Source organism: Argiope bruennichi, chromosome X1 (genome assembly GCF_947563725.1).
Source record: "Argiope bruennichi chromosome X1, qqArgBrue1.1, whole genome shotgun sequence".
NCBI lineage: Eukaryota > Metazoa > Arthropoda > Arachnida > Araneae > Araneidae > Argiope > Argiope bruennichi.
In genome coordinates this window covers 136,260,353-136,279,170 of record NC_079162.1, presented here as the reverse complement: position 1 = coordinate 136,279,170, position 18,818 = coordinate 136,260,353, and the positions used below count along the sequence as shown (strand labels likewise).

The window sequence follows — 18,818 nt, the reverse complement described above, 5'->3', positions numbered from 1 at the left end:
GTCATCAATCTCCATAAATAAGTCATATCAATTACGCATTTGACAATAATTATGCGTATTTTCGGCTTCAATTAAGCTGTTTTTGATGCCTATTTTGTCATTTATTACGTTTCTCATTTCCTCTGAGAGAACAGGGCCCTGTACAGAGCACTTTTAATAATACTTTAGGCCTTCATTAATAAACGAAACTTTGAACTAGTTGTAAAAAAATTAAATGAAACTCTTTGTAAACTTCGTATAGTGATTTGTTTACATTTGACTGTTACTATTCGGCGGTGAGTAAAAAAACCCCGATTTCTATGTTTTATACAAGGTGTCTCAAAAACCTTGACCGCTGCTTTTATTCCTTAAATATTGATTATAGACATATACTGTCAATTACAAAGTTGCGTATAAAAAGGTGCAAACCTATTAAAAGTTTCAGTGGATTAAAGTTAAAAAAATACAAAATTTAAATTTTTATACGGACCCCTTACAAAAAATTCCCAGTGAGTAAAATGTGTCCCATCCTTTAATAAGGTCATGTACAAAATTTCAGAATTTTACCATGAAAACTCTCAAAGATATGTTAAAACAAAGTTGGTGAAGGGTCAATCACAAATTAAAATGCAAATATTTACAGCTTCAGTGCAGATGACGCGACGCAGGAATGCATCCTAAGGAAATAAAATATACTTGATATCTTTAGTTTTAAATACAAATTTTAAAATCTATGCTTCCTGAAAAATACTTTGAAATTTTATAACCTGAATTACAGAATATAATTTAAAAATAGCACAGTCAATGAACTTGTAAAAAAAACTTAACGTAATCTGTCCTTTAAGCAATCTTTCCTTATGTAATCTTTCCTTTAAGTTATTATTTCCACAAATTTTTAATACCATTGAACCAATAAATAGCAAAATTATTATTTATATTGTCACGTAGATACTTTAGTATAGAACTCAATGATACACACACGAAGTAGAGCTAAATCAATTTATTAACTGAACTTAGAACTGAGAATACAGTGAATGATAGATCATCTCCTTTTATACTAGAAGGGAAAGTTCCAGAATACTTTTCTGGAGAGAGTAAGAAAAGTACAGAACACTTGTCTGGTAAACTAAAGAAATGTCCAGAATTTTCTAGAACATGAAATGAGGAAAACATAAAATCAAGTAATGAAATATTTACACAGAATGTGAATGACATTGTTTCCAGCGAGAAGGTCAGTGCTATGACCATTCGGCCATGGAAAGTCGACTGGTTATTTTCAATGCGGCATTGCTCCCTCCTTAGAAGAACAGCATCTCGATGTTATGACATCTAATTTTGTGGCTCTAGTTCTTGATCGAGTCACAGGGTATAAATCGTCGCGTCTTCACGGGGAGTAGTGTCTTGAAAAATGTCTCTTTTCGGAATCTCCACATTTTCATAAGAATGTTGGTCGTCTTGTTCTTCTGGGTCATGGTATGGCTTCATGCGTAAGACGTGGACAACTTCCTTCGGTTTCCGTCTTCTAGAATTAGGATCGAAATCGGCTACTTCATAGGTGACGTCGGACAACCGCCTCAATACTTGATAAGGGCCGAAGTATCTCTTGAGGAGCTTCTCAGAAAGCCCTTTTTTACGAACTGGAATAAAAATAAGGACCAAATCTCCTGGTTCGTATGCCACCATCCGATGTTTGGAGTCATAATGCCGGCGATCTTTCTGCTGAGCATCGAGAGTTCGTGCAAGAGCTAATTGCCTCGATTCTTCTGCCTTATTGATCAGATGGCTAACGTAATCGTCTTCTTGGCTGAACTCGTTGGGGCAGAGAGGGAACATTTTATCCAACGGCGTTTCAGCTTCTCCCCCATGTAGTAGGTAGAAAGGCGTAAAACCTGTCGTGTCCTGCTTGGCAGTGTTGTAAGCGAATGTGACGAACGGCAATATCTGGTCCCAGTTCTTCTGTTCGACATCAACATACATTGATAGCATATCTGCTAGCGTTTTGTTGAATTGCTCTGTGAGGCCATTTGTTTGAGGATGATAGGCTGTTGTCATTCGATGAGTGATATTGCACAGTCGATTAATATCAGACACCAACTTGGACTGGAAAACTTGGCCACGGTCTGTAATGATAACTCGTGGAGCTCCATGTTTCAGGATTATGTCCTCTAGTATTAATTTTGCGATTTGGGTAGCTTCCGACGTCGGTAAAGCTCTGGTGACTGCGTACCGTGTCAAATAATCGGTGCATACTACAATCCATTTGTTTTATTGTCAGATTTTGGAAATTGTCCTAGCAGGTCGATTCCGATGCGATGGAAAGGAGAGGCAGCTGGTGGAATAGGTACGAGATGATCCGGTGGCTTCTGAGGAATAGATTTTCTCCTTTGACATTCTCGGCAGTGCATCACATATCTTCGAACATTTCTGTACAAGCCTGGCCAATGAAATCGCTTTCTTATTCTATCATACGTCCTGGTGAATCCTAGATGTCCGGCGGTAGGGTCATCATGGAGAGATTCTAGAATACTGAGCCGTAAATGCTGCAGGATCACTGGTAGAAATTTCCTTCCGGACGGATCAAAATTCTTCTTGTAGAGGACTCCTTCGATTAATTCAAAGTTTCCCAGCCTACTTGTTTCGGTACTTTGTTGGTCTTTTATTATTTTTGCCAATACCGGATCTTTCATCTGTTCTTCTGAGAGATTAGTGAATAGAGTGGCACCTATAGAATCCCCGGACCATGAAGCATCGACTTTTAATGGGTTTCTGGAGAGACTATAAGCATCTTTGTGTTTTCTTCCACTTTTGTACACCACTGATACGTCGTATTCTTGGAGTCGCAACGCCCATCTAGCGAGTCTTCCAGAAGGATCCTTCAGTCCTGTCAGGGAATGATAGTCAGTAACGATCTTGAAAGCCTTTCCAAAGAGATATGGACGAAACATAGTTATAACCCATATGGCCGCAAGGCATTCTCTTGCAGTTGTGGAATAGTTTCTCTCAACCTTCGTCAGAGTGCGCGAGGCATAAGCTATTACTTTTTCCTTCTCATCTTGGATTTGGACTAATACTGCGCCGATTCCGCATCCACTTGCGTCAGTGTGAAGTTCCGTTGGTGCAGTTTCGTCATAAAAGCCTAAGACAGGATCGGAGGTAAGATCTTTCTTCAGGGTATTAAAAGCTTCCTCTTGTTCAGGTCCCCAACAGAATTTTGTGTCCCTCTTCAGTAACAACTGTAGAGGTTCGGCTTTATGTCAAAAGTCCTTTATACATCGGCGATAGTAAGAGCAAAGTCCCAGAAAGCTTCTGATGTCATGGATATTCCTAGGCAAGGGAAATTCACTCACGGCCTTTATTTTTTCTGGGTCCGGTCGTACGCCATCACTGGATACTAGGTATCCCAAGATCTTTATCTCTTGTGCTCCAAAGCAACATTTCTTTGGATTAAGGATAAGGCCGGCGTTCTGTATACACTGAAGGACGGTATTCAACCTCTGAAGATGTTCATCGAATGTTTCTGAGAATACCACAATGTCATCTAAATAGCAAAGGCACATTGTCCATTTTAAATGTCGCAGGAGATTATACATCATCCTTTCAAAAATTGCAGGAGCGTTGCATAAGCCAAATGGCATTACTTTAAACTCGTATAGTCCCTCAGGTGTTATAAAAGCTGTTTTCTCACGATCGGCTTCATCAACTTCTATTTGCCAGCAACCGGAGTAGAGATCCATAGACGAAAAATATTTTGCCCCCTTCAGGCAATCCAAGGTGTCGTCAATACGCGGCAATGGATACAAGTCTTTCTTGGTAATTTTGTTGAGTCGGCGATAATCAACACAAAAACGCCAGCTTCCATCTTTTTTCCTGACCAAGACGACTGGAGATGTCCATGGACTTTCTGATGGTTGAATGATATCTCTTTCTAACATTTTGGTTACTTCCTCACTGATAATGTGGCGTTCAGATGGGGACACTCTGTAAGCTCTCTGACTGATAGGTAAGTGGTCGCCTGTGTTTATTCGGTGTTTAACATTGAGACGACTTCCTTTCTTGATCGAAAATTTCTGAAAACCTCTGGAGTAGATGCAACATTCTTTCTTTTTGGTCGATCCTCAAATCCGGAGCTATCATCGTGGTACAGTCGATGACACCCAACTTTGCCTTTGAAGTGGTTGTGGAATAAGGAGATCCTTCATCTATGGTATTTACGCAGTCTTTGCGTAAGGGTTCGGCATATCCGATGCAAATGACTTTAGGGATGGTCTGAGATTTCCCTTGTCCGTTGTCAACCCATAGTTCGGCTTTACCATTAAGGAGCGTAACTATAGTAGACGGAATGGCATCTTCCTTGTTTAAGAAGAGTATCCTATTTCCCTCTACTATTACGTCGATAGCTTGATGGTTCTTAAGGCCTAAGACAGTAATCTTTCTGATAGAACGAGCAGGTAATGTATAAGTCTTCCAACGTGAGTAAACGGCTGGAGTCTGGAGTTTGGGATTCTCGAATGACGTCTTGAAACAGGAGCTCCGAAAGGCCACAATCTATAACAGCTTCAGAAGCGTACAAAAAGTCCCAACCAAGGATGATATTGTGACTGCATTGCGGCAAAACAATAAATTCAAAAGCTTGAGGTCGGCCATTGATTTCGAGACGAAGCGCACATTTTCCTACTGGTCTCACGTAATTTCCATCGGCGACCTTTAAAAGAACATTGTTGGTTGTTGGAAACATAACTTTCTTCAGTAGGCGATGATACTTCTACGAGATTACAGAAAATGAGGCTCCAGAGTCCACAAGAGCAGGTACTGGCTCATTGTCGACGATTACTTCTATGTTGTTTCCGGTCATCTTTGCGGCACATTGTTGCGGCATCGGAGGATTTTTGTCACTAGCGGCCTCACCCCCAAGGAAGGTCGCACCGCTTAGTTTTCCTCATTTCTCCTGCTAGGAGATTGACTGGATCTTCTATATGGCGACGGAGATCTATAACGGCGTGTCGGCGAGCGTCCTCGTGATGGGCTGGGCGACAAACTTCGGACTGCTGATCGGCTGTATTCATCGGCATAGCGTCCCTCATTCGACGGCGGACGCCGAAATCTCTCCTATTAGCCCAGTATGCCTCAAAAATAGTTTTGCGATCTCGGCAGTATCGAACTACATGGCCAGGGCGGCCACAATGGAAACAGACGGGTCTTCTGTCAGGGGTGCGCCCGATATCTGTCTTCCTCTGTGGTTGCTGTGCTACGGGCGCAGGTCGTCTGGCAACGTCAGCATAGGAAGGTCGTCGTCTTGGTTTGACCTTTGTCCACTCTGGTGTTGTCTGTGACAAAGGAGCCAAAGCATTTTCCACTTCCTCTCGAACAATGGCTTCAATGTCTTTGTCCTGGAGTTGGGATCGACTACTGGAGATATGAGGCGCTGGACCTCCTCACGCACTATTTGACGTACTAGTGACACCAGATCCTGTTGTTGGTCAATTGCAGCCATTGGTACGACATTTGGGAGCCTTTCAAATTTCTTAGCACGGATCCTCTTTTGCTGCATTTCTTCGATTTTTCTACTCCATTTTATAAAGTCCCCTGTGGTGATTATTTCTTTCGTCAGAAGAGCCTGGTAAACATCTTCGGCGATTCCTTTCATCAGATGAGACACTTTCTCTTCTTCTGACATATCTGGTTTGACTTGATGGCATAATCCCAACACGCTTTGGATGTATGATTGCGTGCTTTCGCCAGATTTTTGAGCTCGATACTTTAGCTCATCTTATGCCTTCTTTACATAATGTTGTGTTTTCCCAAATGCCTCTTTCAACATTGATTTGAAGACGTCCCAGGAAGTCAATTTCTCTTCATTATTTTCGAACCATTGTTTCGCTGTGCCGTCCAGGAAGAAGAACACATTTGCGAGACAGGTCATGTCATCCCATCTGTTGAATTGTGATACTCTGTCATATTCCTTAAGCCATTTATTTGGGTCCTGTCCCACTTCTCCTTTAAATACATATGAACTCCTGCATTGTATCTGTGCTGGTGTCAGGATGACCGATTTAGTTTCCTGGTCCACAGGCATTTCCCTTGTGTTTCTGGGTGGTGGGTGATGAAGTCTAAATTCTGGTTCAAGGCCTTTAAGGCGATTACTTCTTCGTAAATCGGTTTCCACGCTGAATGGAATCGTACCCGGTGCCTCCACCAAAGAATGTCACGTAGATACTTTAGTATAGAACTCAATGATACACACACGAACTAGAGCTAAATCAATTTATTAACTGAACACAGAACTGAGAATACAGTGAATGATAGATCCTCTTCTTTTATACTAGAAGGGAAAGTTCCAGAATACTTTTCTGGAGACAGTCCAGAACACTTGTCTGGTAAACTAAAAAAATGTCCAGAATCTTCTGGAACATGAAATGAGGAAAACATAAAATCAAGTAATGAAATATTTACACAGAATGTGAATGACATTGTCCAGAACACTTGTCTGGTAAACTAAAAAAATGTCCAGAATCTTCTGGAACATGAAATGAGGAAAACATAAAATCAAGTAATGAAATATTTACACAGAATGTGAATGACATTGTTTCCAGTGAGATTCGAAGGTCAGTGCAATGACCATTCGGCCATGGAAAGTCGACTGGTTATTTTCAATGCGGCAATATGTTGGATCATTACTTTCTTTGTTAATTTGTGTACGACCCTTAAAACACGAACATCCGACTTGATTTTTCCTTTTTGCGAACTCATATCCAGGTATCGAAAAGAGGTTTAAGTCAGCATTTGTGTAATTTCATATCTTTGAGAATTCTTGTGATATATTGCTGAAATTTTGTATATGACCTTATTAGAGGATAAGGAACATTTTACTCACTGGGATTTTTTTTTTTTGTACAGGGTCCATATAAAAATTCAAATTTTGTATTTTTTCATATTTAATCCCCTGAAAATTTTAATCGATTTCATAATATTTTGCATCATATTTTACGCAACTTTGTAATTTACAGTATATGTTTATGATCTATATTTAAGGAATAAAAGCCGCTGTCAAGGTATTTGAGACACCCTGTATATATAGATGGTTGTCCTGTTGTTGATTTGATGTAAAATAAAGAACATTGTTGTCTAGACTTGAAGCTACTGCGTTTCTAGATTTAATATCACTTCCTTCCTATAACAAATTATTCGAAATGCATAAAAATTATTAATCTTTATTGCTATAAAAAGCTTGTTCCTGATCATCTCACGATTAAAATATTTAGGTGTAATTGAGGACGTTACCCCATTTCTCAGGAGAAAGTCCAGAAATGAAAGCTGAATGTTGATGGTGACTTACAGATCCAGGGAATATAAAACTTTGCAACTTAGTTAGCAAATCGCTGATGTTGAATAATGACAATTGCTAAGGTTTTGTTTTCACTTTTTATGAATATGATTGCGATTGAAATAAATGAAAATTAGAAAATAACACTGAAAAAAAAGAAGTTTTTTTCTCTCTCTTCTTTCTTTAGATTGCCTTAAAGAAGGGCGTGCTTCCCACCTTGGTAGTTTCCCGATGAACACTGTAGTCACCGTTCCTAACCCTTTGTAGATTCAAATCTCATGGGCCATTCTTCAACCGTAAGAATTTCTCAAGAAATTCGTAATTCTATCAAAAAATTGGATTTAAATAATTTTCTCTGCTTCGAGGGTTGGTCCATCGGCAAATCGTGAGTTACTTAAGCACATTAGAAATGGGAATAATCGTAGCCTGCAAGTTGTCAATAATTCATTTGCACATTGTGAAATAGTATCCAGAGAGGATATTGACTTCTTTTTATCTAGTGGGTATTATTTATTCAAATATTCTCTAAAAAATAGAAGTATTTCCCTTCTTCGAGAAGAGAGAAACGAGTAGTCAACCGCTAGCCGTCGAAAATATAGCGTCTTTAGGATATGTATAAAGTTTGTGCACACAATAAATGACAAGATATAAAGCTGTTAAAATAACTTGGCTTTAATGTCTGTCACCATTTGATATTTAAAAGTACTTTGTTGCGAGAGTTCATAAGCATCAAGTCATGCATAGGAAATTTAATTGAAATTAAACAAACTAATATTCCTGGTGAATGAGCTAGTTGCCAAAGACAACTAGATTATTAATAGAAATTTTATAATTGTTACTAAACTTTCACTTAAGCCTCTCCAAATTTTCAGTATTTTTGTGCTAAGTTTTGAGTGTTTATAGCATAACAGAAGTTAGTTATCACATCAGATCAATTGTTGCTCGCTGGATACGTGGTATAATTGTCTGATACAAGAAGTTAAAAATATGTTTGATAATAGCATCTGACAGAATGCCAACGCACAAGCAAATAAAGGCATTTAAAAAATACACATATTTTTTTATTTGAAAAGTACTATTATGCAAAATAATAAAAATTTGAAATAAAATTATAATCATTCTATGAAGAATTCTTGTACGTATGCATTATTTTCAATTTAAATAAGAATAATGCTTGCATCAAAAGACTTTTAAATCTCATAGAGCAACTTTTAATCATCATTAGAAAATTCACACCTTACGAAACGATTTTTAAAATCTGGATGCAGCTAATTTTTTCCAAGCTAATTGTAAGTTATTAATAATTTTTAAAGAATTACACGAAATCCAATTGAACATTTCGAGTGGCATTTCGAAGGCAATTAAATTATATATATGCAATATATTCTGCAATAAAGTTAAAATATCGATAATATTTTTATTCAACTGAAATGACAATTCAAAATATAAATTAATCTGTTTTAAGTATAGAATTTTTGATTAATATTAAATGATTAATGATAATTAACCATTTAATTAATTGTGGCAAAACCTTCCTATCCTCATCGTATTGCAAGCAAAGTTTAAGGAGTATCTGTGGGTTTCTATAAAGTGAAAACTATTTATGAGTTTCCCTTTTATATATATCGTTAGATTTCCAATTCTTATATAAACGCAGAAATAATATTAGAGTCTTTTTGTTTCAATCTACGTACATTTTTGAGCTTCATCTGTTCTAGAAGCTGAATGGGAGTGAGCCCTCATTTTTTCCTGGAAACCAATATTTTCAGTCTGTAGGAATAAACTATTATAATTTAATTAATAAAATCTGTTTGGTTGAGAAACAGATTTAAAAGGTAAAAAATTACATATTTTTAATCTTCAACGCATTTCGAATAAGGCTGAAATATTAGTAGGATTAATAATAAGATTTTGAGGCAAATACTACTATATCAATAATATTTGTCGTATTTCAGAAATCAAAATTAAATTTAATGTATTCCATTCAAATGATTGAAAATCAATTGTAAAATATTTCACGTATAAGGAACTCAACAGAATGTTTGTTCTGAAATATTTTTAATGAGTTGTAATTTAAATACAGTCACTTTTGATAGCTAGGAAATCGTTTCAAGGTATGCCCAAATAGGCACAAAGAATTTTGGTCCATGAATATAAATACGGACTATAGTAGAGTACGTTAAATATTCTTGATGATGCTTTATTATTTGCTTAGCATACGACTATTTTATTTGAAGCATTATCCGATTATTTGTAGGAGTCTATTCCGCTGAGGAATTTGTCAGGAATATAATTTCAGCAGAATGGGGCTCACAACCATCACAATTTGAAAGAATATCTTGAATATGGAGATCCTTGTAAAGGGTCCCCGTCATCTCCAAATTTAAGTCCATTCAATTTGGGGTTACTTAAAAAATGAAGCCTGCAAAAGAGAACGCAGCAGACTTGAGAAGCGCATTATTATGATATGCAAATTCATTACATCAACAATATTGCATAAGAAGCATTTCTTTAGTTCGATCAAAGGAAGACATTTCGAGCAAATATTACTCGAACATGACTTTTATTTCATGTTTATAAAATTGATTATATTTTGCTAATATTTCATTCTACATATTTTGTATAGCATTTTGTCTTATGATAAAATTATTTAGTTCTTTTCATCACGAATTTTTTTTTTCATTGCTGAACAAGCAGTATTATTTTTCTATTATTTTTGTAGTATAAGCTGACTATTTGTTTTACATTTTTATGTTGAATTTGATGACTGAAATCTCTAAAAAATTTCCAGTGCCATTTTTTATTCCGTCCAAACATTTTTCTTTTTCAAAAGCTGATAATTTTTCGTTGAAATCACTTTGTATTATTCTGTCAGATTTAGTCATGAAAGAATGTAACCTTTTTATTAAATGAATTAAGGTATAAAGAATTTTTTTTTACCAAAAAAGACTTATAGAACCGTGAACTATATGAAAATTTAGATTTCGTCATTTATTCCACGGCACATTGCTTGGCTCAAACAACTTAAAATATAATTCATTACATCATTTAAAGCATTTTTTTTTTCAACTGAAAGTATGTGTCTAGAAGCGGTTAAAAATCCAACTATTGTGCCACGATTAGAGTAGATACTAGGGAAAAGCGAAACAAAATTGGGTTTTTCGAGAATCAAATTCAAAAGTTTCGTCTTTTCATGCTAATCTATTGAAAAATATTTTTAAAAAATTATACTTTAAATGTCATTGAGCTTAAAAGTTGAAAAAGATTAATGAAAAAACTCCGCTAATATTTATCTTTACTTTAAAATGATGCATACTACAGTTTTTGGTTTCTGAGAATGCCTGAGTATTTCATTTTTGTTGCCTGACGACAGAAAAATTATTTTTAAAAATCATTCGCCAAATCTTAAATAAAAACAAAGAACTAGAACTTTCGTGAAAAACCGTTGTTTACGTGAAAACCGTTATTTTAGAAATGTTCACAGTATTTTATTAAACGATGTGCTATAGAGCGAGACATGAACTGGCATATAATAATAAAGGGTATATATTTTGATGATCAAAAAGATAATATTACCTTTAAGACAAAAATGAAGTTAAAATGTATCAAAAAATAAGAAGCACATTAGCTTGATTCGTGAGATTGGCGGGCAATGTGTAATACCGGTGAGAAGAACCTGTAATGAGTCAAATTCAAATGATGCGGCTAGAAAACAAGAGTATTGGCTCTAATAAACTAGAAATGATTGCTTTGAGTAAAGTAACAAAATAATGTGAAAAAATGGTATTATCTGGATATTAACATTCATGCTCATTCCAGTGGCGCATTTACTGGTTCATTTCAACGAGCTAATGACCAAATATTGATGAGACGACGAGTTTGGCGTCATTCTAAATTATGAGAAGGTACCTGCACAATACTTTTGGATATGGTCATCTCGACAATATGCTCCAGGACCATGCGATCCAGATTTAGCTGTAAGAGGTCATTGATTTTTCAGTAGCTTATGATGGCTGGCATATGCAAATCAGGTTCATTTTCAAAACAAGTCCTAGAAAGGGACTCAAAATATTCATGTATTGACTTGATATTAAAGATGTCAATTTGGGAAATTAGGATCTAAGCATATTTTGAAAGTGACGGACTTTAGTCAGATAACATTTAAAGAATTATCGATCTTGTAGTTGAGAGAAAGGCGTTTTTCTGTCACCCTGTGAATGCGTTTTTGAATATGATAGAGGATGAGAGACAATACATACGAGAATTCTGTTATAGGAGAGCACTAAAGGTAAGAATCCAAAATCTGAAGCTTATAAGAATTTCTAAGAATAACTGAAAAAAATTTTATGTCACAGACTGCATTTACCTGATAGCTTCGATGCAATATAAGTTGTCACTCTCTCAAATAATAGTAGGCTTGGCAAATGGGACTGTTTCATTAATTCAGCAAAAGTTCTGCCTGAGTTTGATCTTTCAAGTTTCTCATGCCATATCCTAGTTGTTGAAAGAATCTTTAAACTAGTTGCAGTCTGTTGAAAAGGTTCACAGATATGGAAACAAAGATGGTTGCTTACATTATATCAAGTTTGAGCTCAAGATCCATAATGCTAAAATTTAATTACAAAATTTTTGAATTTAAGACAATTTTGACCCAATAAACATAATTTAACATAACTCAATCGATTTTCTGATTGGAAAGGGGGCAGGTGGAATTCATACTGAAGCCATCTCTTCATGATGCATTCTAGGTCATTTCACACACAAAAAAAATGGCAAGGAACACCAAAATGATATAATCATATTAAAATCGATTGTATAAAATTACTTGCATTAGAAAATAAACCAGAAAGAGGACTTTTAATTATTTAAGCGGCTGTTTGGAAACGGTAAAAATCACAATTTCTTACCTAAATTTTTAAAATTTAGGCCTTTTGCGCAGCTCTTAATGTAGCTCATAGTTTTTAAATTTAATTTTTCTGTCGTCAGATAACTAAAATGAAGAATTTCGTGGCATTTAAAAGTCAAAGTTTTAACTTTGTGATTTAAGTGTAACTGTTAATTTTGGTGCTTTTTGTCAGTTTTTCCAAATTTTAAGCACATTGCGCTAATTGAAGATCCGAGATATAATTTTTTTATTATGCTACCAAAATTTCGAAGCAAATAATCTCTATAAAAATTAAATGCTTGAAAAATCCATTTTTTTTCTCTCCACACTACTGGACATCCTATATATCGTCCGAGCCGTGAATCGCTCCTTTCTTTATTTGAATACTGTACGATTGATCAAGTGACGGGGTTAGGAGAGACAGCTAATTACAGACAGTTAATATCCTTTGTTTCCGATTGAGATTCGAGCCATAACTTCTTGTTTTAAGAAAAACCCCATAGTGATTATATTATTAAAGAAGAAATTATGAAATGCACAAGATGTGATACTCTAATCGTTGTCCAACAGCTAATTTCTAAACCATTAGTGATAAGCATATACTACTAGCAGGAAAAATGTTTTCAAATAAGAAAAGAATTATTTCGTTATATTGTTTGTGTAAATAAGGAGTTTGCTGAAAACATTATGAAAACGACATTTGTATTATATAATCCCCTGCTCTAAATAGTCATATTTAATAAACTAATCTTGATACACTAACAAAAAAGTACTATTTTTCTGCGATCAAAAATTACCGTGTTATAAAGCTTTGATTTTCATTATTTAGAACATTTCAGCAGCCGCTTCGAGAAAGATCCACCAGTTGATGGACATTACTTCGAAGTGGAAGTTCATTGATAGAAAATAATAAAATATATAGCATGCATCCTGTATACAATATGGTGTAATATATAGCTGTTAAGAAATTTCTATTTGATTAGCAAAAATTTAAAACTTCATTGAAGTTTTTTATTTAAAATGCCTTTGTTTATTGTTATTCTCAAAAGATTTTTTCTTTTGTAAGATCAAATTAAATTAAAAGATTCTTTCAAATCGAGCTATGCTTCTCGTGTTCTAGAATTTGTCTTATGGAATCATTTTTGAATAGTTTTGACAAAATAAATTGCAAAAGCAAATAAAAGGATAGCCAAAAAATTGCACTTTTACAAAACAGCAGATACAATTACTTTTTGTTTGAATTATTTATAAAATACTTTAATACTCAAAAAGTCTACAAAAATGATATATACAACATTGAATTGATATAAAATGGAAACAGGATGTCCCAAAAGTATAAATGTTAACAAATTTATACACTCGTATATAAATAAAAATAGATTTGTTATTTAAAAAAGTGATTATCAACATATAGGAAAGGATAACGGGATTGATAAAAAAAGAGTCAGGATTTTTTACAAAGGAAAAAAAAAGTCGAAAAACTAATTATTGCAACCAAAATATGAGAGGAAGCACCCCATTTATACGAAATTAGATGCCATCCTTAAGAATAGATTATACATATAGGTGTCCCAGACAGTAGAGCAAACGTTTATTTCCTTAAGTATGGCAATTAAACATACATTTCCGATGCAAAAATTTAATTATATAAAGTAGGCCGTTGTACGGAAATACTTTGACTTTTGTAGAGGTTAACCCTCTGGCTGCTTAATTCTTTAAAATCACTAATTAGATACGATGCTTACAAATAATTTCAAATATTTTTCAAAGAAAATGAACTGATACTATATGTTACACGATAATAAAATAAAATCTTTAATCGTTAAAATAAACTCTTTAAACTGCGAAAAACACGGGATGCAACAGAAAATGGACTGATTGCCAACCCCGCGGAAATCGCGGGATACGCAGAAGGAGGGTTAATAATAAAAAAGTTGTAGAATATTTTTATATGATCTCTACAATGAAAAAAAAAGTAATTAACAAATTGTTTTACTTGCGCTCATTTATAAGAGCATAATGTTTCATATTTCTATATGCAAAATTTGTTGAGGTGTTAAAAGGTAAATTTATCGATTTAGACTGGTGTTTAAACGAGTCTTTTGTTATATATTTGAGGAGTAATATACAAAACACAATATATTATAAAAATAATAATGCATTTATTAATCCTAGTTAATTTTTTAAAAAATGGCCAAAAAATAAATTAATTAAAGTATTTACAAAAGGTTCAAAATGATCACCTTCGACATGTATACGAAGTTGCCTTCTTTTTTACTATATTTGCGTATAAGCGATCCAGTTTATCACTTATGGTATGAAGGAAGGTCTCTTGAATTCTTCGACAAATATTTGATGCGTCTGCAGGACGCGTGTTAAAAGAACATAAGCGATTCCATAATAATTTTGTTTTTGTTCGGTATCATATTGTAAGAAATCTTAAATGTTCAATTTTTGAAGTATCTCTTTCCTCCATTATAAAGTCAAAGGTGTAATAGTCTACCTATTAAAGCGATAATAGTGATGAATAGATCTCTAAAATTTTATAAACATAAGCAAAAAACTTTGTGTGCACATAGATGACAGCAAAATAATAATAATAATAATAATTGATACCTTTTATACATGGAGATTATATCAATGATATGGTTTTCTTTACTATCAATCTGCACAGAAGCTGAAGTTTTTATACAGCAGCTCACCTTTTATAAAGAAACATTACAGTTGCTAACATATATCTAGGAGTAATATGTAGGGGGAAAAGGCTAGTTCTACTTTAGTGGAATTCCCCTATAAGTAACATAAAAGACATTTTGACGTTAATTATTTAACAATTAAAAACTCACTCTACGGGAAGCAAACTGTAGCAAAAATTATTGAAAATGGGACAGAATCATATGGATATTTAATCTTTAAGATTAAGAGGGTGAGAACCGTCGAATTAAAATATTGTTTAATCTCCATTTCAAATTCCACCCGTATATAAATATTCTCATATAGAAATCCATAAATTACACTTTATATATGGAAAAATCTCAATCTCAATGGATCTTTTTTGAAAAGTTTTCCTTCCCCATTATAAAAAAATTCCTTTCCTTTTCCCCAAATATATTTCATACAAAGTCTACGGTCGAATGTTGAAAAGTTCAAGGCACTCCTTATTTCTTAATGTCTTTTTAAATATTAATATGAATAAATTAATTCAGAACTAACTAATTGAAAAACATCATTTAACATTCCTAGGAGACCAAGAAACAAAAACGTATTAAATTCGTAAATTTCTTAGTATTCTGTAGATTTGATAAAAATTCGAAGTTTAGGTGTTAAATCCTGAATCACCGAGGGTCACCAATTATCTCATAATCATTCTTGAAACCCACAAAAAATCCAAATTGCTAAATACCATCTGTAATTCGCATATATGGTAAAGTCGAAAACGTTTTGCTGCGTATCATCAATGAAGCTCGCTTAAACTATTTATGGTAATTCAAGCAATACCAGAACGCAAGCAAATTCTGATTATGCAAGTAATTTTTTTAATGGAATTTTTTAAAAATGATTTCTGCCCAATTTTTTTTCATGATATTCTTGCAACAATCTTTCTTGGGGATGACTGTGCTTTTGCAATCTGATATATTTCATAGCTCTGCAATTCTGGTATTTGAATGAAACGCAATCAATATGAAACCTAGTACTTGACTACTTTCACAGTGAAAGCAGAATTGTCAATTCCTAAAAGATCTTTCTCTTGACTGTGATTATGCATCTGTCTTTTTTTTGGCATCCACTCATCAAACTTGATATTATCGTCTGGATTCATATAGGATTGTTTAGATTTAAACTCGATATTTTCAAAAGCTTGGAAATCCTGAGAGTATTTTTTGTTTCCAGAACAACCTCTTTGGTAATATTCAGAAAACGCACTATCGTCATTTTTATTCAGATGAACAGTTGAAATGGAAGGTCTTGGGATCGACATTTTGAAATTTTCTGTTGTTAGAGTTAAATGGGGAATTTCAGTTAGATCCATAGACTGGTTTTTTCTGTTTTTTCGACTGCACATTGCGAAGTTTACGATTATCAATATTAGAAAAGTTATTATAATACCTCCAATAATGTAATAATAATGTTTAACTTCACTGAAATCGGAAAAATTTGGAGATAAATCTAAGGGCACTTTTTCGTGTTTTCCTACATCTTCAAAAATTTTTAATATTATATGATTCTTGAAAATTCTTCTTATTTCTGTTATTGCTTCCTGGGTCAATTTCTTGCCTGAAACTTTAACAGACACGAAATTTCGGCAATCTTCAATGGCACCTTTTAAATATGTGTTATTGAACACATTGATTCTCTGTACATTTAGATGCTGTTCTTTAATATCAGAACAATTATTTTGTAAAATAATGATACTATATTTCTGAAATGGTCCTACAGAAGAATCAAGGCTGTCTTCATTTGACCAAGACTCTCCAGTGGATGTTTCTATATCTAAACTTGAATAGTTTTCTGTCTGCGCATCTGTCTGTGTTGTAGAAGGTGCATTAGTTAAAGTTACTGCATTTTCTTCAGATATGCTGACACTTAACCAAGGATCTTCCATTATGGTCTTTGCTATGAAAGTATGAAAATCCTCTGTAAAAAATTAAACTCGATTAATAATAGACCAATAATTTTATATACATTGATCATTAAAAGCTCTTTTTAAGACAAATTTTTATATTTTCAGGTTTTCTAATACTACCACTTGAAACTTATTTCCTACTGAAAATAGTTCTAAGATACCGATTATGCACAAAACATTTTTCTTATTTCCGGTTATAGGGAATAAAGATTATAGTATTAATTAATAGTAAATGTCCCCCCTTAGAAATTTTAGTAATTAGGGTTTACTTTTTCGTCTTCGACTTAAATAAAAAGAAAGTAAAGTAGTTGTCGAAAAATTCGATTTCGGGAATTCCATGAATATCAACTCTTTAGATCTCCCTGAAACCGGGGGGGGGACGTTTTGAGATTATATCTGTCTGTTTGTGAACATAATAAATGAAAAACGTAACGAGGTAGAAAAGTGAAATATTTTCTTTCAACTCAAATTGTAGATTTCTATCAAATTTCCATTCAAATGATTTGAACCAAATAATTCAACTGAAGGTGAGAAGAATGGATTAATCATCAGAGTTGTATGAATTCAACTATTTATCGGGATACATATTTGTGTGTATGTGAACGTGATAACTCAAAAATGTATGATTTTGAATATGTACACTCAAACTAGAGGTAAGTGGAAAAATTGGCTCGAATTAAGTCAATGCTTTAAAATTATTCTCTTTACTATACAACTAAGCAAAATAAAAAGCATATCATATTGCATAAATACACGAGAAAATCAAATGTTTTTTTTTTTTTTTTTTGCATCGCCTTCCGTTTTTAAAGAGTTAATTAAATAATATATGGTCTCATGTCGTTAAAATTACAGACAGGGAGAAGACATTTTATAATCACTTGTTATATTAACCTCAGCTAATACTTCGACTCCTTGAACTTTCCAAAACCATTATTAATCAGTCTCGGATCAAATAGGAAATACAAGAAAGGAAACATTCTGTATTTCTCTAAAAAAAATTCATTCAGCATCATATTATTTGGGGCCCCTTTCATTACAGAAATTATTTATGCTTTATATTTAAAACAGGAATGTGGCAAGTATATCACTTTGATGGCGATGTGTGACAGAAAAACTGCCGATTCTCGTAATGAACCAAATAGTTTCGTAATGTTTCATTTACAAATGTACTTGTACTGAGAGGAATCATGCAATATCATTTTGGATCGGCTCTATTTTTCATTGAAAATTGAAAGATCATGTTACATGCAAAGTCTTCCAGTCAAAAAGCCTAAAAAGTAAAGAGGAAGGAGAAAAATGCTTGCAGAGTATCCAGAAAAATGAACAGTGGACATTTAAAAAAAAAAAACTATGAATGATAATAAATACAAAATACTCCATCAAGTTGCAACTTAATTTTATGAACAATAATAGATTTTTTAGAATTTTTCTTTAAAACCAATTTAGATCTAGAAGGATCTTTAATTAAGACAATTTTCTTGCAACATCACGAATATCAAGTCTATCACTATATTTCTTAAAGAACAAAGCAACCAATGAATCTAAACTTTCATCACTTATGTTCGTTTGAAAACTGTCTTCAGGGCATAAATATTTCAGATTCTTTAGACAAAGATTGAGTTTAGGAAGATAGAACAATTCTGAAAATTGAAAAGGGAATATTTCATAATTTAAATTATTCTTTTGCCAAATCTATAAAATTCAAAGGCACTTTTTACTGAATTTGGAAGCATTTTTAATTCAATTTGTAAGCATTCTTATTCTTTCGAAAAAAATTCTGAATGAGATTCTATATTGATTTTACTGGTCCAGATAAATAATTATTCTTTTTTGTTAGAAAGGGCAAACACTGAAGACTTACAATAAATTTTTTAAGCTCATTGTAAGCCTGCTGATTATTCAGTTACTATTTTAATGACATATGCATTTTATCTAAATGCATTCAATGCACAGAAGTAGTTCTATTATTTTATGAAAGATTTTTAAGATAATTAATAAAGACTTTTATG

General features: G+C 33.6%; 1 protein-coding gene across 1 annotated transcript; it reads right to left on the bottom strand.

Moving 5' to 3' along the window:
* Positions 1 to 1,338: 1,338 nt before the first annotated feature.
* LOC129959419 (uncharacterized) lies at positions 1,339 to 2,031 on the bottom strand. Its single transcript, XM_056072241.1, has one exon. It carries the CDS (start codon positions 2,029 to 2,031, stop codon positions 1,339 to 1,341), a length of 693 nt encoding a protein of 230 aa, XP_055928216.1.
* Between the last annotated feature and the right edge of the window lie 16,787 nt (positions 2,032 to 18,818).